The sequence below is a fragment of the Lethenteron reissneri genome, chromosome 10, assembly GCF_015708825.2.
Source record: "Lethenteron reissneri isolate LAM-NWPU_2019-01 chromosome 10, ASM1570882v1, whole genome shotgun sequence".
Lineage (NCBI taxonomy): Eukaryota > Metazoa > Chordata > Hyperoartia > Petromyzontiformes > Petromyzontidae > Lethenteron > Lethenteron reissneri.
In genome coordinates, this window is record NC_083788.1 from 13,472,889 (window position 1) to 13,494,250 (window position 21,362).

General features: G+C 53.8%; 2 protein-coding genes across 3 annotated transcripts in view; one reads left to right on the top strand and one right to left on the bottom strand.

Annotated features, from left to right (window-relative positions):
- TBCD (tubulin folding cofactor D) overlaps positions 1 to 21,362 on the bottom strand; it is a 119,533-nt gene that overhangs the window by 69,078 nt on the left and 29,093 nt on the right. Inside the window, exon 13 of the mRNA XM_061549520.1 lies at positions 18,483 to 18,577. Coding sequence (XP_061405504.1) covers positions 18,483 to 18,577 — 95 coding nt within the window. The remainder of the gene's footprint in view (positions 1 to 18,482; positions 18,578 to 21,362) is intronic.
- LOC133340969 (uncharacterized) lies at positions 1,537 to 18,079 on the top strand. Of its 2 annotated transcripts, none has more exons than XM_061549519.1 (3): positions 1,537 to 1,677; positions 9,562 to 11,215; positions 12,554 to 18,079. In XM_061549519.1, the coding sequence occupies exons 2-3, from the start codon at positions 9,729 to 9,731 to the stop codon at positions 13,566 to 13,568; spliced, it is 2,502 nt and encodes an 833-aa protein (XP_061405503.1). In that variant the 5' UTR covers positions 1,537 to 1,677; positions 9,562 to 9,728; the 3' UTR covers positions 13,569 to 18,079. The 2 variants fall into 2 exon arrangements, with proteins under 2 accessions (XP_061405503.1, XP_061405502.1); XM_061549518.1 differs by lacking the exon at positions 1,537 to 1,677 and adding an exon at positions 6,846 to 7,257.

Consider the following 21,362-nt stretch of genomic DNA (forward strand, 5'->3'; position numbering starts at 1 on the left):
CCTTCTTCACCCAGTTTTGACATTTGTCCACATTGAACATCACCCAGTTTTGTCATATCAAAAAGCACCACCCTGTTTTGCCTGTCGTTTTCCAAGACCACCCAGTTTTGACATTTGGGATCCAGTTTTGTCGGCAAAAGTTAAAAACCACCCAGTTTTGACATTTTCCCCTTCTTTGAGCTATCATTTGTGATAGCCAGTTCGCTTATGAAAAAGAGCTTTATAGCTCAGCGGGCCTTACCTGGTAAAATAATAGTTTATCATAGCACACACACACACCTCACAGGCAGGACAAGTTAGAAGAAAGTGGGACCCAAACAGCGCGCAGACGCCGACAGGGCAGCTATCAGAACTGAAGTGGCGGAGAGAGTTGCGGAGCGACGTCAGGGTCACGCACAAGCCCACACGGCGCGGGGGGGCCCTCTTTATTAAAAGGTTGCAAATGGCAAAAAAAATTCACACGAAATTGCTCTCTCACTCATTTCTTCCAATAAGACCAAGGGACCGGGCCCACGAGTGGGGCGCCCCGGGGGGACAAACTGGACTCTGTGAGAGCAACTATTTCTGAAGCGAGGAGAGTGCCAAATTACGACACCGTCACCGCAGACGGCACGGCGGGTACGGCATCAGGCAGACAGAGGATGAAAACAAACCGCGTGTTAGGATTTAAAATGAAGTGATCTCCTCCACTCGCTCGCCTCTCGTCATGCTGAATGTGTTGGAGGCTTTAGCGAATAAAGCGCGGCCCTCTAGTTCGACACAACGTTTAGAAGCATGCGTTTAAAAGTATTTGGCTGCTATACATTTCCACGTAATAAACCGTAGTAGTGGTTAGACTCGCACACCGCTCCACCCACCCACGGGGTGAAGAGCATTCCCTGGTGAAACGTAAAGCGGCACACCGATTGTAATGGCCCAAGCCGCAGAGAGCAAAGTGAATAAAACACAAACAAAGGCGCAGCCCTGCAATCGCTCGCTCACGCCAACACCGGCGGAAGGACCTCCGCTACAGAGAGCTCGAGAGAGCCACTCTAGACAGTATTCGGCCTACTCCTCCATGCGTGCCAGACGTCTCGGAGGAGGCGGAAGTACCCACGCTTTGCCCCACCGCACGCGACCTAATCGCTCGACTGTCTGCAGCATGCCCATTGTATGGGTGGACGGAAGGGCGGACGGATTCAAGGAAACCGGCACCACCGCCCCGACTGCCGTGACGGTTTCACCCCCGCTTGGGGATTGCAAGTCGGGCGCCACGACCATTCAGCCACGGCAGCATCCCAAACAGGTAAACGAAAACAAAAACAAGGACGGGTCGGGGGTGGTGGACCCGCCCACCCCCCCCCCCCCCCCCGCTCGTCGCCGCTCAGCCTCTCCCGGCCCAACCTCGGAGGCACCGCGGGCCATGGCGAGCGGCGACGGCCCATCCCACTCGGCATGCTCACGCCAACGCCAAGTTTATCCGCGTCGCCGCGGGGCGCAGACGAGCAACGATACAAAAAAAGTTCCCACCCACAGAGCTCGCAGAGTCGCGCTTCGCCGAAAACCGCACCTGACGCGTCGCCAGAAAAAAGTTACCCAGAAGAAGAAGGGCTCCCTCTATCCTCTTTCCCCCAGCAGACTTGTATTATTCTCTCCAGCAATTCTGTCATCTCTCTAGAAAGAAAGCAAGCGCTCAAGGTAATTTTTCGCTTCTCGCGCTCGCGTTCACTTTGCTGCACACGCGCGCGCTGTGGCTGCGCCGCGGGGGTTAAATTGGCCGCGGGGGCCGGGAACTTCACCGACGCTCGAAGGCCCCGCGCAAGCTTTAGAAGCGCGGGGCGGCGGAGGCGGCGGCCGTGTGTTGACTCGCAGAGGTGAGAGAGGCGCGGATTCTCGTCACCGCTCCGGCGATGCACCACGCTGGGTGGTGCGGTGCAGGTAACCGCCACACATGACACCACACACGACAACCGCATGTACTCGTCTAAGCAAAGTGCAAACGGTGACGTTTGTCGGCGTCCATTTCACCTGTCTGCTTCGCATGGCTGATGTTGCTGTAGAGCAACAGAGATAATTTTACATCGAGGTGGGGTTGTTCATTGAGATAAGTGCCTCAGGAGTAGCGTAGCGGTGCACGGCTGCGATACCTCCTCCGTGTTTGTCAATCGGGCATCCAGTCGTTATACGTTCCACGGTCTGTTCTGGGTGACCACATTGCAACAGGGACACGTGTGTAAGCCGCCTGTTGAGGACAATGGCACGCGCCTTCGACGGTCGCTCAGCGATTCCCAAACTCGCGCTCCGATGGGACACCACGATATCTCGGCTGCTACAGAGTAACCGCAAGGTGCTGAACCTTGAGTCGACGTGACAAGAGAAGCGATGAATGCGAATCTTGTCATCTGGCTCCAGACAAAGGCAGCAGGCCTCGGTGAAATGGCTCAGAGGCAGGAGCGGAGAAACACACGCCAGGAATCTTAAGCATTTGACAACTCGGCTAAGGTGCGGTCGCGCTATTTTGCGAGAGAATACAGAAAAAGGCAGCTTGCGTTTTGTTTCTGCACCGCAGAGTTAAGCCTCAGAGTGCCAAGAGCCCGATGCTAAAAGCCCGATGCTAAGAGTCTGATGCTAATAGTTAGACAACAACGACGCCACCATCCCCTGCTCCCGGCAGAGCGCTCAAAGCGCTTGGCGGCCGTGGAGTTCCCCTTTTGTACGAAGTCTTCGCGGCGGCAAACGCAAACTGGAAAACATCCCAGAGGTGGAACCGCCACAGTGCCTACCGAGCAATTTACTCGGTGAGACCGGGTGGGATCGGCAGACATCTCGCTCGGCCCGAGTTCAATCCCTGACGATGACGGGATGTGGCGGATGGTGGGGGGGGGGGGGGCGCCGCCAACGACCCCGGACACTTGCCCTTCCTCCGCAAGCAGCTGCGGAGGTTTGGCGGGGGGTTGGGATCGGAAGCGCGACTTTCGGTAGTGGGGGGGGGGGGGGTCACTGCCACCGTCGCCGGAGCTTGCGGTGCGAGAGGCACCGGCAGGGCAACGGAGGGGTCGGGGGGGGGGTGCCAGCGAGGGGGCTGCCGAGCCGTCGAGTGGCACGCTTGGAGACCGGCTGAGCGCTGGCGGCGCTAGTGGCCGACGTGTGCCACTGTGAGCGCAAGGGGGAGGCGATTTCGATGTTTAATTTTCGTGTTTCATTTGGCTTGTTTACACTGGAAAAAAGCTCACCGAGGTTCGAGACACGTTTTCACGAGGGTGCTGCCAGGTTTGCCACGCAGCCGTATTGGCGACTAAAACTCAACGCGTCCGTCAATAACACCGTGTGTGGGCTTCAAAAGAAATCGTGTAATAGGTGACGTTTTGGCCACTGGCCCTTCTCCATAGTACGCGGCATTTTGTGCGCTTGGGGCTGCGTGCGATCCCCACTTGAGTACTTTGCAGGAGATGATTCAGCATTGGAAATCTTTTTGGCCGACACCCGTTACACTGTGCCGGTTAGTACGTTAGATGTCGGAAGGGTAGCAATTTGCAGCTGTCATTGTTTATCTTACAATTGATTGAGAAAGTGATGGAAACAAAGCTACCGCGATTTGTACACAAACAGGAAGATTCGTGGCATCAAAAACCCACCGTCACCCACCTACCACCACAACCACCACCCACAGCCACCCACGACCACCACCATCCACTACTCACCTCCGATTAGCATGGTTGGCTACGTACGGTGCGAAAGAAGTTCGACAATATAAACACTCTCACAGCCACCCACCACCATCCAACACTACACACCACCACCCACAGCCACCCACACATTCACCCACCACCATCCAACACTACACACCACCACCCACAGCCACCCACAGTCACCCACCACCATCCCGGTTCAATTCAGGCTGCAAGACCTGACAGGTCAACAAACCCATGTGCCAAAACCCCACAGCCCCCTTCATGTAACGACAAGCTGGCTGTCGGTGCAAAAATCTAAAAGCAAATAAACACCAAAGTAAGCGAGCAACTCTGGAATCGCAATCACCACCGCAGAAGCAGCTTAACACATCATTGGTGTGGCCACGGTGCGCCCCTTCACGTCACCACGTGACCTCTGTGCTGTAATCGACGGCGCGTTACGTAAACGCGCGCTGCGTGCGCGCCGCGCCACCATCTCGCACGGAGACACTTCAAACGTACAAAAACATCACCCCCACCGCCACCGGCCCGACATCTTGGTTTGCCGACACAAAGCTTGCAGGCGTACAGAGGGCACGGGGAGATCTGCCTCGAGCCGCATTTCCAGGGCCGCACAACCGCCGACAGTTATATCCTCAGTGTTTGCACAACACGGCCGCGGCCAGTGCGGGCGGCCTCCGCCAACGACCGCGCGCTCCACCTTATCAGATTTCCACTTTGGTAACCCCATTGTTAGGGAAGCGAGCTGGAGGTCGTCCCATGGATGGCCTCGCCCGTGCCACGGAGACGTGGAATTTCCACCGCGGGACGAGCACCGTCTCCGCTTCGTTTAAAACGATAAACTCGGTGGGGCGCGGCAAACCACTCCGACTGGACTTCGTCCAAACGCTTCGATTTTGCAGCGTAAAAAGGGAACGACGAAAACCTAGAGACGTGTTTGGTAGCGAACTCCCCCGCGAGAGCGCATTCCGTGGCTGGCTTCGCCCCTCCCCCACTGGAATTCGGCGGCGCGAACGAGGCGCCGCGTCTTCCCAAAGGTGCGCGCTCGTGCCCCGGAGCCAGCTCCCGCCCGTCGCCCGGCCGACGAGCAACAATGCCGCCGTTTACCGCACGCCGGCGGAGCCAAGCGCGCGGTAACGAGCGACGCGCGCGTTTGAAACATACCGGAGCGTGGTGCGCTGCCAGCGGGTCGCGTGCTCACGCCGCGGCGCTGCCAACGGACGGGGCGATCGCCCCACCAGGGATTCACTCTCTCGGCCGCGCGCGACCGTCACTTCGGCAATTCCACGAACGTTCATGATTCTGGGCTGACGTTTGATTCAAGAATTATTGAATGTGTGTAGCTTTTTTTGTTTGTTTTATTATCCCGTCCGACTTGTATCGTCTCTCGTTTTTTTCTGTCTCGTGAGCACAGTTCGGTTTCACTCATTTAGCGGAAAATGGGAGACGATCGTATAATTCGCATTCACTTGGCATGTATCGTGAGCGCAATGAGTCGACGTTAATCGGTGAACCACCATGTGCCTGGTAGCGCCCAACCTACTTCAAATGGTGCGGAGCCTGACGTTGTAAACTTTGCAATGCCATCAGAGAGAAGGGTCACTCTCTCTCTCGGGGCCACGACCACTTCTCAGTTCCACTTCTGAGTTCCACTTCTGAGTTCCCGCCAGGCAGCACTCAGCTTTGCTATCCACCGCCCGAAGGAATGCATTCCCACCGGGCGGTTGCGATAGGCTGGGGCACGTGGCTCGAGTTACAAGTTCAACTCCCAGTTGGAGGTCACTTCAGTCTCACCTGGGTCGACACAATGACAAGTGCTGCTGTTGTGGACAAGCAAGCAGTGGTTGTTCATTTACTGAACCCCCGCCATGGGAATGTGGAATTTCCCACTCGTCTCGGCGCCATAAACAGGAGATGAGAGCGTGACCCCCACGCTCTCGCGTCGCAGCGCTGGGTTTCGTTTTGTTTGTCTGCGGTTGGCCAGCGACGAAAGCTTTCGCAGGAAGACGAGCAATTGCGGACAGCGGTGACAGCAGCGCTCGTTATCACGGTAACACAGGAGGAAGATTTCTCCACAAATGTGGCTGTTGCCTGATGATGCTAGTTGTAGTTACTGGCGAAACGTCGTACTCAGTTTGTAAATGTTGTGGATTTGCTCTCCAGCACATCGGTGTGCTGTACTAGTGACGAATTGGGATGTTCAAACCTTACTAATTGGCTGTGTCGGGTGGTGGCAGGTTTAACAATACATTTATATTTACGCGATCTAATCCAAAAAACCTCTATTATGGAGTAAAATCATCTTTAACGGGTGAGATCTCATAACGATTCAAGGGACGAATTCAATTATTAAAAACAATTATAAATCATTCTTTGGTAACCCCATTCTGGAGAAGCGAACTGGCGGTCGTCCCGTGGATGGACTCGCACGTGCCAGGGGGACGTGGAATTTCCCCCGCTGGGATCAGCGCCGTGAACGGGGGATGAGCGCCGCCTCCACTTCATTTAAAACTATAAATTAATTAGAAGTCATTATTTAAATTACTTCAATGTGGAGGAGAACAAGTCCCCCCCCCCCCCCCCCCCCCCACATCGTGTCAATAACCAGGGGCTCCGACAACAATATTCCATCCTGTCGGGCACAGCAGGGTATGATGTTGTGTGTTCACATATCAGATGTCACTTCTCGTACGCCATGCCGGCCAGTTACGAGCACACGCCGCGAGTCCAATCAGCCAAGTAGATCAGTTGAAATCGTTATTTCATTTGGACAGTTAAAGAATCATCGAACGAATATGACGAGGGCCAGCAATAAACACTCAGGAGAGAATGCCCTCACGGCAGTCGAGAGGTGGCGGATGACTGAGCGGAGGTGGACTCGTGGCGGTGGGGACCACACAACGATCTATGGCTGCACACAACAAACAGATCGAAGCATCAGCATGATTTTGAGCAGCTAACGATCACCGTGACGATAACAACGATGACGACAACACAAGGGGAGTGTGGGGCTCGCTGCTAATTTCGAAGGCGGCATCAGGTGACGGTGGGGGGCTGGGGGGAGGAGGCGGGGTGGGTGCGGAGCGCGCGCGGGGGTGGGGCGGATTTCTCAGTCAGGTGTTTTTGGGACTCGTAAATGTTATCGTAAATAAATAAATAAGCGCCGCTAACCGACCCGTTTGGGTTTGGGTCAGGCTGCCGCTGGTCTGGACTTGGCTCAGAGTCGGCGCGGAATCGACGGCGGCCAGATTGGACCGTGTCCTCATTATAGCCGGCGGGCCAAACGAGCCCAGTTCGGCCAGCTTTCGGCAGGTTTCGACAGACGCGAGCCCGCGGCGGAACGCGTTTCTTATACGACGCCACGGGACGCCGCATCCTCACTCGTCTCGAGAGATCGCGGGCGGAGGGCGTGCGGTATAGTCGAGCTTCGCCGCTGGGGCAAACGAGACCTGAAGCGTCGTGGATCGGCTCTCGCGCTCAGGAGCGCCTCCGCTACACCAGACAGTCCCCCGGCGGCAGATGAGCCGCTTCAGCCGAGGAGTTGTGTTCCAGTTTTTTCACCGGTCCTTCAACGAGCCGTCGAGAGGTACGTTTGCCAGCGAGTTTAGATTTTGGTTTTGAATTGCATTTTCGCTTCAAGTATTCAGTTTTACTCGACAAAATTTAATTTCAAGTGTTTAGTGCAACTTTTTTTCTGGAATTTTCCCGACGGCGTCTGCGTGTGCGTGTGTTTAAATACCACTCACAGCCAAATGAAGTTGGTTCAACGTAAGATTAAATGTTTGACGAGTTACTAAGTTAAGCTTGGATCTAAAAGTTACTTTACAACTTTACAACTCCGATTAGCTCCGTATGGTGTGACAGTACATTAGTATTACATCAATTACATATCAACTACCTTATGAAAAGGATGTGCTATAAGGGATATTGCCCAAAACGTCGCCTATTATATATTTTATATTTTATTATTTTCCGGCCACAGCGTTGAGTTGTTGTTGTCAGCTGTGCTCGTGCACCGCTGCCAACCCAGTAGCAGCGCCGTCACCACATACTTTGTTATAATGCGGACGGCAATTTAATCTTCACATCTTTTTCCGCTTGTAAAAAACTAAACAATACGTACAGCAACTCAATGAATTACCGTAGTTTGCTGTACGCAGTATAACCATCGCTTTGATACAACGTTTAAAAAGTCGTGAAGAAGTGAAGATCGCAGGCACGAATAGCAGCGGCATGGAATTTTACAGAAAAACCGTGCCGCGCTGTGCGTCCCCGCGCGGCGGTCAATGTTGCGCAGATCAGCAGCAGCGCTGATCTGGTAAACTCAGGATCGGCGGCGGTGCGCTGCCGATCGCCCATTTGTTGCCGCGCCATGCCACAAAACCCACCGGTGTGTGAACGCACACACGTACGCACACACTCGCGTAACAAACCGCGTACGTCCAGCGCCGCCCGCCCACTACTCGTGTTCGCCGAATGACGACCACGAGCGGATGTTCTATCTCACGATAGCCGCGTGCGTGCGCGAGTAAAAGCCCCGAGGCAGAGCAGTGCTGCGTCGCGCGACGGACAGTCTCCAAGAAATATTTGAATAAGCGCTGCCGGCTTGTATCTGTCTCTCGGACTAGATACTAAGGGGAGGGATGGCGAGAGGGGGACAGGCAAGCCCCCCGCCCGGCCATTCGGAATAAGACCCGCGGCACAAGGAGGTCATTTCCAGGCTCAGTTCACGGTGGGCACAGTGGGTGGGGAGACAAAGCTGCGAGCGGGGTCAACGAGAGGGGACGGCAGCTCTTAACCTTGCACTAAGCGCCCCCCCTGCAGCTTCCGACGCATCATTCTCTGCGTTGTGCCAAACGCTTCTTTGGGTGTGGATATTGGCAAATCGGTGGTGGTTAAAGTTGTCTTGCAAGCGCCGGGTTTTAATCGCCGTCAGGACAGGCAAGATTCTTCATCCAACATTGCCTCTGTCCATCCACGGGCTGGCTTGTACGGAGGGGTAAAGTGAAGGAACCTCCCGGGGGGTTTGAGTGGCGGCATCTCTTTTCCTTTGTGGACACCCCCACTGAGTGCACACCGGCGCTGACCTTTGCCGGGAAACGTCGCTGACTCTGTGGGGTGGGCGGTGGAATTCTCGTAACCGGAGCGATGATACAACTCTGTTTACAACCCTCGCCGTCAATCTGCCGCGCCGGAAGGAAAAGTGTCCACAACAGTGACCAACATGCAAATTACGTCCCTTTCATCAAAGTCAAGTCTTTCTAATTTGCATTTACAGAAGTAAAAACCTGCAGCTATTTTTGGAAATTTTCATCTTGGCAAAACTATTCAGCACTGAAAGTTAACGTAATGTTTAATTTCAACATTTCGTCTGTGAACAACGTACGTGAAAAACCCTACGCTTTTGCGCAGCAACATAACCTGCCTTGCGTGTAATTCGCGACCAACTGATGAGAGGATCTGACCATGTGACGTAAAGTGTGACTCAGCGGCAGAGTGAGCGGCTCGCAATCGGCAGGTTTCGAGTTCACATCCTGGTCGGGGGCTCACCGAACCCATCATCCCTCCAGGGTTGATAGGAACACGGAATTTCCATGACGAGCTCAGGGCTGAGGAGATCAGCATCACGACCGCAATGCCGATTTGAGCAAGGAATCACGATTGACTTTCACAATGAAAACGTTTCCTTTAGCTCGGCGAGTCGATGAGGAGGGCTGTAAACAAGAGTTTCAACATCGCTCATTCTGCAAGAGTAAATGACATGGTCCGGCAAAGGTCACGCGGTGCTCGCACCTGAGGTCTTGTCTCCCCCCCGCATTTGAAATAATGACTATAACCTCCTAACCTGCTTGTTTGTTTGTCGTTTTTTTTGTCGCGTTCCCTTCCGCAGGCTCAAATCTCCCACCCGACGAGCGAATCGCTGGGCGAGCGAAGCAACCGCGGGCGGAGAGCCACCGCACGTCGCGACACCGCGCCTCTTCCCCTGTTCGCACATGAGCTCCTCTCGCGGCCAACGCTAAAGTCGAGGCGACCGACAGGCCGGCGAAAGGTGCCACGATGACCAACGAAGACGTCGGCTCGAAGCTGGACAAGAACATGATTCTGTACAAAAACAAGATCCGAAAACCCAAGAAACCGCACTACATCCCGAGGCCGTGGGGAAAGCCTTACAACTTCAAGTGCTTCCAGTGCCCCTTCACCTGCCTGGAGAAGTCGCACCTGTACAACCACATGAAGTACAGCCTCTGCAAGAACTCGCTCTCGCTCGTCAAGGAGGCGCTGGCCGAGAAGGCGACGGCGCGGGATGGCCTGTCGGGCACCGACGCCAAGCTCGCGCACAGGCCCGGCAGGGGCCTCGTATCGCGCAAGGGCGGCGACGTCGTGCTGGTGCCGGAGGAGGACGGTGTGCGGGCGACGGAGTCGTTCAGCAAGGAGAACGAGACAGACGACGCCGACCGGGCGGGCGACGATGAGGACGACGAGGACGACGACGACGCGGACCGCGGGCTCGAGTCGCCGGACGAGGTCAAGCGGAAGCTGCTGGAGAAGGTCCGCCGGGAAATGCAGCCCGACGACATCGTCATCACCAACGTGTACTCCGTGCAGAAGCAAGCGCCGCCGCGCAAGGGCGAGGACCGCGCCGCCGAGCGCGGGTTCCCCTTCCCGTCGCCCGCTGCCCAAGTGGCCAGGGCCCAGGGGCCGGCGCCCCGACTCGCGGCGCCCTCCATGACGTGCTACCCTCCCCCGCCGCCGCCGCCGCTGCTCGGCGGCTTCGAGAGCCAGCGCCAGCAGCTGCTCTCGAGCCTGCGGGCCGGGCCGACCCTGCTGGCCGCCGCCAACTACCCGAGCCTCTACCCGTATCTCGGGCCCCTGCTCGCGCACGGCGCCCAGCCGCCGCCGCCGCTGCCGCTGAGCTACCAGCACTTCGTGCCACACCTCAACGGGCTGGCGGGTGGCACGCGGGTACCCGTCGGCGCCGGCCAGTTCTTCCACTCCCTGCCGAGCCTCCTGGGCCTCCAGGGACAGCTCCGCATGCCCCACGTGGCGGAGGCCTGGCAGGACCTGCAGCAGCAGTACTGCGGCGGGGTCAGGGGCGACGTCAAGGCGGGGAAGCCTTTTGAAATCTCCAACCTCAGCCAGCTGCGGGGCAAGAAGGTTCCAACCGTGGTTCTGACGTCCAAATGCTGGCCGCACGGCAGTAACGGCTTCAAGCCGGACACGGCACTTCTGGATAACCACGCCGCCAAGACGAGGGCCGGCGGCGAGCCGCCCCCGAAGGTGCCGAAGCCGCCGCCAAAGCCGATGGTGGAGGCCCTCCCGTTCGCCTCCGTGCTGCCGCCGAAGAAGGACTCGGGAAAACAGCTGGCGCAGGCTCTGGACATGAGCAGGGTGAACGGCCACTCGATGGCGGGCAGCGCGCAATCGTCTCCCAGCAGCAGCAGCAGCAGGAGCTGCAGCGTGAGCAGCTTCAGCAGCGCCAGCCCGGTGGGCGCGGATGCCAGCCGCTCGCCGCACCTCCAGCCCTCCTCGCCGCCCGTCAGCAGGTGGGTTCGCGAAACGCCACCGCAAAACGCGGGCAAATGGAATTCTGAAGGCAGAGTGCAGCAGTGCGCTTCGATAGCCCTGTGGGCGAGCGTTCGCGAGAGCTTGGGGCGGTCAGCGACCGAGGACGAATGAATAAATGAATGACCCACATAGGCAGGTTCGAGCTGTGAAAGCCTCCACGAATGATGAACTTGGATTTACGTGGTCTTTCAAAAGTGAGGTGGGAATTATAAAACACCGTAATACAGTGTTTAATAGAGGGGAGGGTATATGCAAAGTATCAGAGCACTCAGCCCGGTCCCATGTAATTGTGTTTGGGGAGGAGACAGCGTATACCCCATTGAGACGCGTGAAATTCCAGCAACCTGGGTTTCCAGAAAAACAGTTGAGGAACGCGACGATTTAGGAACATTACCCACGTAATGATAATTTCGGGGAAAATGTGCATAAGGCGATTATAGTAAGAAGGTGAACTGCATTAAAACTGCATTACCGTACGAGAAGCATCACGTGGCGTCTGGAAAGGAAAGCGACTAGGTGAGGAGAGCGGGAGAGGCAATGAGAAACATTTAACAAAATGCGACAGAGAATGTAAACACTCTGCAGTCACGAAAGCTCCAAATCAAGATAGAATGTAAACAGATTGGCTTTAAAAAAAAAAGGCAGCCAGAAAAAATGAAACCACACACGGTTCAATCCGAGCATTTACAAAGAGTTTCATCGAAGCCGATTGGTACATCGTGATTCAAACATGGCTAAGGTCGGGATTGAAAGCTGGAGGCGGCCAAGAGGCCGAGTGATTCGAGAATCGTGGTGCGACCGCTGAGAACGATGCCCCACCAAACGCGCTGCCGCCATTGCCGCTGCTGCTGTTGTTGCTGCTCGCTCTGGGCACGACGCATGGCGGGATGGGGTGGCGCGTCTCCCCGCTTGCGAGCGATTTGGATCTGGTTGTGGGCAACGCAGCGGCTGTGGCGGTACCTTGTACTCGCACCGGAGGCTTGTCCGAACGCATTTCACTCCTGTCCGAGCGAGGCCGAAGGACGGACCCCGAATAGAGAGAGACTCGTTGTGTCGGCGGGTTGAGTGATTGACGTTAAGCGAGTAAACAATGGTCATGGCCAAAATCGGCGACAACTGATATCCAAACCTGTAACAGTTGCCCCCCTACACTAAACTGCAGTGACCAGCGTGGTGAAGCACGGCCATAGAACCCCCATGAAAGACAGGGCATGGAAAGGACTCGCATAAAGTTGTCTAAATAGGTGGTGTCCATGTTACGGCTTGTGTTCCTGCACCTGTAACTCACGAGTGCCCTTCCTTCCCACTTTTGACAGATCCCAGCAAGCCAAGAGGAAATTCTCGCTGCCGTGCAACCTCCCTGTGCTGGGCCCCCACTGCGGGATCCCCCCGAGCGCCGGCCTCCAGCAGCAGCAGCAGCACAGGCCCGGCTCGGCCAAGCCTCCGGGGCACACGGAGAGGCCGCTCAACTTCAGCGTCAGCTCCCTGCGAGATCCGACGGCGGGCGCCGCCGGCTCGTTCCACGGCGGGGGCAAGTTCGCGATCGACGGCGCCAACGCCGGCGTTGGTGCCATCGAGTCAGGATCCGGGCACCCACGCAGCGCCCTCGCGACCGAAAACGCCGACGCTCGCTCCGCCGAAGCGGCGGCGGCCGAGCTCCAACAGTCGGCGGACGACGTGGAGAAGGAGCTGTCGGCCTACGAGCGCGTCGCCAGGTCCATGTCCGAGGACGGCAAGCAGGGCCCCGAGGTGCAGGAGAGGCTGAGGAGGATCCGGCAGGAGCTGGCGAGCCTTCAGAAGGATCTGACCCTGGAGAGCCTCCAGAGGGACCGCGACGCGGGCGCCATCGACCTGTCGCGCAGGAACTCCGGCGAACGGCGCGCGGCGGATGACGCGAGGCCCGCGTGCGGGTTTCTAACGACGACGGACGCCCGCAAAGCCCCCGCGCCGGGCGGCGCCACGGACGAGGACGACAAAGCGGCGGAGCGGAGCGACCCCACGCGGGCGCCGAGGTCGCCAAACGGCGGTGCCAAATGCCTCGACCTTCGTCTCAAGTGCGCGGCCGCGGCGAAGCCGTGGCGCGGTTTCGCCGGCTTGAACGGCGACGCGCAGGCGCGCCCCGACGCGCCCTCGCGGCGCCACGCCGGCTCCGCGGCGGCGGCCAAGCCCGGCGTCGTCGCCGTCCCGCCCGGCGACACAAAGAACCAGGAGCGAGCGGCGAGAGAGCACGACGGGAAGAGGAGCACGGCGAGGGACTTTGACTGCGATGACGTGGCTCCGGGCAAACGGCGGCACCTGTCGCGCGATCACTCGAGCTACCCCTTTGCGTGATTCGGGACTTGAACGGTATTCTGGGCCATCTCTAGGGGGAAGGGGCCTGGGACAAACCACAACGTGTGGGCCCCCCCCCCCCCCCCCCCCCGACGCCTTCAAACATCTCGTGCCGTGACGTCGAAGCGCGGGCCCCCCCTGGGGCACGGCACTGGCGGCATCTGCAGTCGTGGGTCAGCTGCTGGCGTGCGGGTTGTAGCGTGCGGGTCGTAGCGTGCGTGAGTGCGCCTTTGTTGGACACGCATGCCTCAGGTTCCCCTTTGAGAAAGGAAAAGGTTTCCCGCCCCATAGTCACGGCACCACAAAAGCAAAGGGGCGACCGTTATTATTTTTGAGCGCGCGTTTGTAAATTGTAATGAGAGCAAAACGCCGCAAATGTCATGGAAAAGTTACGGCAGAAACAGTTTCGGCCACATAAAGATGCGATATTAAACACTGCAAAGTTACGGACGTTCAACATAGGCGGATTGGTTGTATTCCGTACACGTGTTTATGTATGTATGTATATTTCCACACGTTTTTATACGAATGAACGAAGTGGTTTATTGATGATAAGCTACAGCAGATTATTTGTATTATTTGTAGGGCTCGGTAGTGCAACCACGTGAGATGGCTCGTGAGTGGACATCAGTCACCCTCACTCTTACGTGGATCAATCGAATCGCGATTGTAAAATCCATTATTTACAACGTACTTCGGGTCATATCAGCGGTGGTCAAACAACGCCCATAACTGACACGGCGTGGAGAGGACTTTATCCAGCAGTGGATTAGCAGAAGGCTGGACAGCCATTATATATTTTTTTATCGATAAATACATTTTCGCTCAACATGACATTCGTCCCAATACACTGAACGTAACCGTGCAGGAAACAGGACAAACGATGGGGGGGAAACCACGCCGGGGAGTGAGACAAAAAACTAAATCGCGGATTCTCGGATCGAATCACGACCACGCACGCACCGGGGTTGACGAATCGATCTGGCCACCGGGGAAACGAGGGCTGTGAATCACGGGAGGCTTAGCGTCTACGCCCGACCCCCCGCAGGTTCAGAGACTCCAGCACATTGCGAGTTTGACGCAGGCCAGAGCCATGCTGTGGTTTAGTTGTCACACTACAAAGCCGCCCGTTATGAGTCCACACACCCATATCGAAGCTCAGGGTGAGTTCGTGATGATTACGAACGATCGGAAAGTTTATTCACGTGATAAGAATCTCCATTTGATCAAGAACGACATGATTTTGTGGCTCAATTGTTATCGTGTTCTCCAGATTATAAAGTTTGAGGTGCGTATTATAATCCGGCAGGTGTGTGTGTGCAGAGGTGTGCTTAGAACCTGCCAACCCGGGTTTGATTCCCGCTCACGGCCAACGCCAGTGACGATTATCTGAACCAGTCCTGGGCCTCCCCAAGGTCGACTCAGATTAAAATAATTAGTGCTTGGTATGATGTGTAAACATCGCCACTAGGGAGACAAGGGCAGCCGGGCGTGCTGCTGGCCACCCACTCCCTCGTGTGCCATACCAGCCTTCATAGGTGCTTGCTAACAGCACTTGCCCCTACAGTCTGTTCAAGCTACAAGGGGGATATTTGTCTTTGTCTGTGACTTAATTGATACTGGGCACAAGTCGGGATGTGTCTTGTTTTCCGCAGCCCTCTTATAACCCAGAGAATACGGTAATTACAATTATTGCTGATCACTTAATGACATGACAGGAATTTGTAGGTGGTATGTTTACACTCACTGTAAACCTCAGATTGCTGCATGTGTATATTACGGTTAATAAATGCAAACGCAAGACATGTTTTAAAGCTAAATTATTTCCAAAATGAAGGTGGCGATACTGCAGGTATATAGTTAAGCGTACGGACATCAGTAAAAATGTAAATGTACATAAAATAAATTATTTAAGTGCGTACACTGCTCTCAACAGCACTTTCCCAATCAAAAGTCGCACAAAAGAGATATAAAACCTCGTACAATTCAGACAAATTACCAAAGGATTAACCAACTGCCAGGCTTAGATAAGGGTGGTCCCGTGGCCAATGATAAGAGCGAGGCAAGGACGGTCCCCCAACCCTGGATAAAAAAAAAGCCGGTTTATTATGCTTCACCGGAAGCTCTGCTGTGAACACGCCACACGGGACATCAACACCGCTCGGCAACCCCAGCCGGTGGGCCCGGGGCCGGGTTCACGTAAGCCTCATAAGCGACACTTTTTAATTCGCCCCGAATGTTTTTTTTTATGTAGAGCAAACAAAGCACAAGTAATCGATCGTGACACATCTGTAAATACAGCCGAAAACGCATTCTCAACGCCTGAACGATGTTAATCCTAAAAACGATAATGCACTCGCTTGCATGTAGCATCATCTAAATAAACTCGTTGTCGTTGCGATGGTGAGAGGCCTCGTCCGTTGCGTCACATCAACGCAGAGCCGTCAAGTAGATTGGCGACCCACGATTCACTCGTTCACTCTGCTCGCCGGTGGGCAGTCGCCTCCTCAACACTCTCTTATCGCTACTACCGTGGTGACTGTTCCTGTGAACTTCGCTCATTGATTCCTCTACCCACGCAGAGGACCCGAGTCTATCAGACAGACACTCACCATTCCATCTCACCCCTGCTATGATCAACCATCGCTACACCGCAGGGCACAACTCATTCGCTCAATCACCCACCACACTGCAGGGCAAAACTTGCTCACTCACCCACTCACTCAGCCACTCACTCACTCACCCACTCACCCACCACACTGCAGGGCAAAACTCACTCACCCACTCACTCACCCACTCACCCACTCACTCACCCACCACACTGCAGGGCAAAACTCACTCACCCACTCACTCACTCACCCACTACACTACAGGGCACAACTCACTCACCCACTCACTCACTCAGCCACCCATTCACTCACCCACCACACTGCAGGGCCAAACTCACTCACTCACTCACCCACTACACTACAGGGCACAACTCACTCACTCACCCACTCACCCACTCACTCACCCACCACACTACAGGGCACAACTCACTCACTCACCCTCTCACTCACCCACTCACCCACCCACTGCACTGCAGGTCACAACTCACTCACCTACTCCCTCACCAACCACACTGCAGGTGACCACACCTCTCTTCCTGTGTCTTCCCTCGCACTACTCATCTTTGGAGTTCCCCACCAACGTCTCTATTCCCAAGCAATAGCAACCTCGCTCCATTCAAGAGACGTGTTTATAACTGTCATATATTACAACTTTGACCGTGCCGTTTGTCGCTGGCCGTTTGATGTCTTGGGTCTTTGGGCCCTGTGCTCAGCCATCGTATTAAAATAAAATCCCATTTTATTGGATGTCAGATTTGTTTGGCGTTATTTGGGATGTAATTCCACACCTTCGGATTTAAATGTATTACATCACGATATAGTTTATTGTATGCGCACACCATCTGATTAATCTCAAAATCGCACGTAAACACACGCACGCATGAATCAACAAAACAATAACAGGCTGTACGCATTCTTAATCAGATCATGTCTAAGCTATTTGTAGCTCCGGCCATAATTAAATCAGTTGCAGTCCAAGATGTTAAGTTGTACACAATCCTGGGGGCATGTTAATGAAGCCAATTAAATGGGGTTCGCTCAGAATGAGCAGTCTCAACAACGGGGCTATTAACCGCAATCCCTCCGTGATCTCGGAAAGGAGCATTCACCACCGTCACGCAAACTCCGACCATCCTCTCAGCAGCCAGATTTTGGCTGGCCATCGAACAAAGACGGTCACTGCATTGCGGCGCTTTCACATGCGCTTCTGCGACCGTCTGGAACGCTCTTCCTTCCGATATTAGGAAGCCACTGGAGCAATGCACTTTTATATCCAGATTGACAAACTAATTTCTTTAGAACTGCTTTTTGTGTTAAGTTTGTTTTCCTTTCCCTGAACCTCCCGATTAGCACGGTTGGCTACGTACGGTGCGAAAGAAGTTCAACATACATACATTAATATCTTGGGCAAACGAACATTTGGGAAGAAAGGTGTGTTCCCTTCGGAAACAATGAGAGGCTCCCTTTCAAAACTCTTGCACGCATTTAATGGGACGGGCCTGATGCAAAATAGAAGCGCACTGGGTAATCTCAGCTATTGCTGCATAATTTGAAATATCATCCCTCTTGAGAGGCCCGTATGGCATGAAATGTTTACTCTGGACAGACGCGTGCGTGAAATTACACCGAGAGACACAAAGGGGAACCCGTGGATCGGAGAAAATATGTAGGTTAGCGACACCGATACCGCTTGACAAGAAAGGGATAGAAAGAGTCTGAGAAAACGTCCAACCAAAGGGAGATGGAACCAGCAGATTCAGCTGGTGTGCAGGCGCTACGTGGATTATTACATCGCAATGTCGTGAGAGATGGAACCAGCAGATTCAGCTGGTGTGCAGGCGCTACGTGGATTATTACATCGCAATGTCGTGAGAGATGGAACCAGCAGATTCAGCTGGTGTGCAGGCGCTACGTGGATTATTACATCGCAATGTCGTGAGAGATGGAACCAGCAGATTCAGCTGGTGTGCAGGCGCTACGTGGATTATTACATCGCAATGTCGTGAGAGATGGAACCAGCAGATTCAGCTGGTGTGCAGGCGCTACGTGGATTATTACATCGCAATATCGTGAGAGATGGAACCAGCAGATTCAGCTGGTGTGCAGGCGCTACGTGGATTATTACATCGCAATGTCGTGAGAGGTGGTGATGGCTTGGAGATTATTTCATCCAGCAATATCTTCTGAGGCATTGCACCGACAGCCAATGCCTGCTGTCTGAGTGATCACGACGACGACAATGACATTGACAATGATGATGATGTGAACGAGCGCGCTCGTGCGTGTGTGGCCGACGAGCTCTTACCGTCGGGGAGGCGCGAGGGCAGCAGGAGGCCTCGGCGGCCCAGCTCGGCCAGCGCCAGACAGCCGCCGTGCCACGCCTGGTTCGTCTCGCCAACGCTGGCGGGGGTTAAACAGATCAAAAGGTCAGAGTCAAAATAGTTTCCGGGCTCAAAAGAGCATTGAGGCAGCGCTCATTTCCTCTTTACAGCCCTGAGCAACCAGTGGTGGATATTCCTTAAAAATGGTATTCATTTTTTTATCGACCTCACAGTGATGATGGGCTCCGAGTTAACCCCCAACCAGGATATTAACTTGCAACCCTTCCCATTACGAGCCGCTCGCTCTCTCCCGTGGAGCGGCCTGGCCGGATGAAACCGATACATCGGTGGAGTTGTCTTTTACACCATGCAAGGGCTCACTCGGACCATGAGCCTCTTTTGTAAGAGAGGCCTGTTAATTACAGTGCTCCCATTATCTATATAAGTCTATATACGTCATGCTATTGGATGACCACTACATTTAGCCAGAGACGCAAATAATTGTTGCATTGCTGAATGACAGGTCATATTCACGTACATATACATGAGGTTGTTAAGACTATTCAGGAAATAAATACATATTGTTAATTATTGTTACTATTATTAGGGGTTCTATGCAAAATATCAGTACAGCACAGTGACATCAAAAGAACTTCCTGCATGGGAAAAAAATCTGACTTTTAGATGACGAAGACAAATGCGTGTGATGAATGTGTATCGAGCACTTGTGTCTACCAGGATGGTGATGATGTGATGATGGTGATGATAGTGATGATGATGATGATGTGCTTTCATCATGATGATAGCAAGGATGAAGTTGATGGCAAAAGCTGTTTGATGATGATGATGGAATCTCTCGAAGCCGGACTAAATTCGTGGGAGAGCCTTTTCCGCCTATAGTGGACGTCTGGTATCCTGGAAATAAATGACCAATCGCACAATTCTCTCTGTGTGCCATGTCCAGTCTCAAAGACGTCGGCCATCGAGGACATCCTTCCATTTAACTCTGCCCATGAGATACTCCTCTGAGTTGAAATCCGAACGTTCAAATTGATTACGTAGCTTAATTCACTGTCTTCTCCAGCCTCTTGTGGTACGTAAAATTCCCCGGTCAGACCCCATACACATTCAGTCTCTTATTTTCTGATTGCACATCTAAGAAACCTAACTTGACGAATACATCATTCCAAATACATTATTATAAAACCAAATACGTGATTACTAAAACACTTAATTTACATGTACAAGCAATTAATACTTGACTTTAATAAAAAAAAATGCCCTCCCCCACCCCCACGTCCTCCCCCCCCCACGTCCTCCCGAGTGCTGCCACCACAGTCGTCCATTCCCCAGCACCGTTTGCCGTCGTCCTTGCTCCAATCGTCATCATCATTCGCGAACGTTCTTCCAAGCCCCACCCGTTTAGCGCCCGTCTATTCCACGTTCGACGTGGTGCCGTTTGTCGCTGGCCGCTTGCCGTTGTGCCACCCCCTCCCTCCCCCTTGGGGCCCCGTGCTCAGCAAACGTGATTTTAATAAAAATAAAACACAACAAAAAAAGATCACAAAGGGGAAACTTTTATAAGTGCGGCCAAACGGTTCCCCTGCCCGTCGGCCCTTGCCTGCCCCGTGCAGGTCCACTCCAAATGGGTCGCTTTATGCGCTAGTAAAAGCCATATTTTCCACGTGAATGAGCTGACCTTTCTGAAGCCGGTCGTCAATTACTGGCAATTTACGAGCCTATCGCCGAGATAAAGATCGGCGCAAATTGCGTAAGCCCTGCTTAACATACGAAGGTAGCGCTGCAACTGGCTGCACTGTACCGGGAGAGGTGGGGGAGTGACACAGTTACCCGCCATGTGCTCTTGAACCAGGGACCAGAGTTCGATTCTTGGCCACGGTCAACATCAGTCTTCGTCCTTTTCTCATAAGTATGGCTGATGTTGCCTGTTCTGGATGGTTACCAGAGTCGACGCACGCTACAGCAGAGTTTTTAATTGTCCGTCTGTGCATCGAATGTCCGCATCTAACGTCAGTGGCAGGTAATGCCTGAACACATTCTAGGCCTCCCCGTGTCTTCACCGGCAGAGAACCATTTGAGATAAAAATCCGGATTAGCTAATCATTATTTGTTTTGCGCCGATTTTATTTGCTTCACTGCTCTACTTTCTTTTCATGTTATCGCTTTTGCCATTTTGGTGACTCGGGTGAAACTTGAAAATGTGAGTCAATATCCTGGTCCCTTCGAGTTCTTGCCCGGTTGAACAAAAGTAAATTTGGAAATCGCAGCAGGCTACTGCGTCTTACAATCTGCTACGGGGGAGTGTGTGTGTGTGTGACCGGATTTTTGCTCGCCGATAGCATTTCCCACAAAAGGTCTTGCTACGGCGACACACGGGGAAACTTTGTCTTTGTTTGTTGACCAAATTTGTGTGTAACTTTATTAACGTCGGGCACACGTTTGGGGGTGAGCGTCTTTTCATCCGGAGATCACGGTACGATGATGAAGCCCTCCACCAAACCATTGGCGCCTTTGTGAATTTATTTATGGTTTCGTACAAACTTTTTTTTTACCTTACCTGCAGCTATGATCATTTGGAACGAAGGAGCCAAACATATCCCTAAGTCAATAATTGCCCAGGGTATGTAACAACTCGAGTCTCGGCATGTCAAAATGTAGCCCGCGTGGATTAGCGTCGCAAATATTAATATAATCAGAGTAGAGGATAATTTAATGCATCTGGCACGGCGTTAAAACACACATTGCATTTATCATCAGGAATGCACATCCCACGCCTCAACTGAAGATGCTCGCGCAACTTTAAAACGCGCACACACCCAAAGGGGCAGCACTTAAATTGCCAC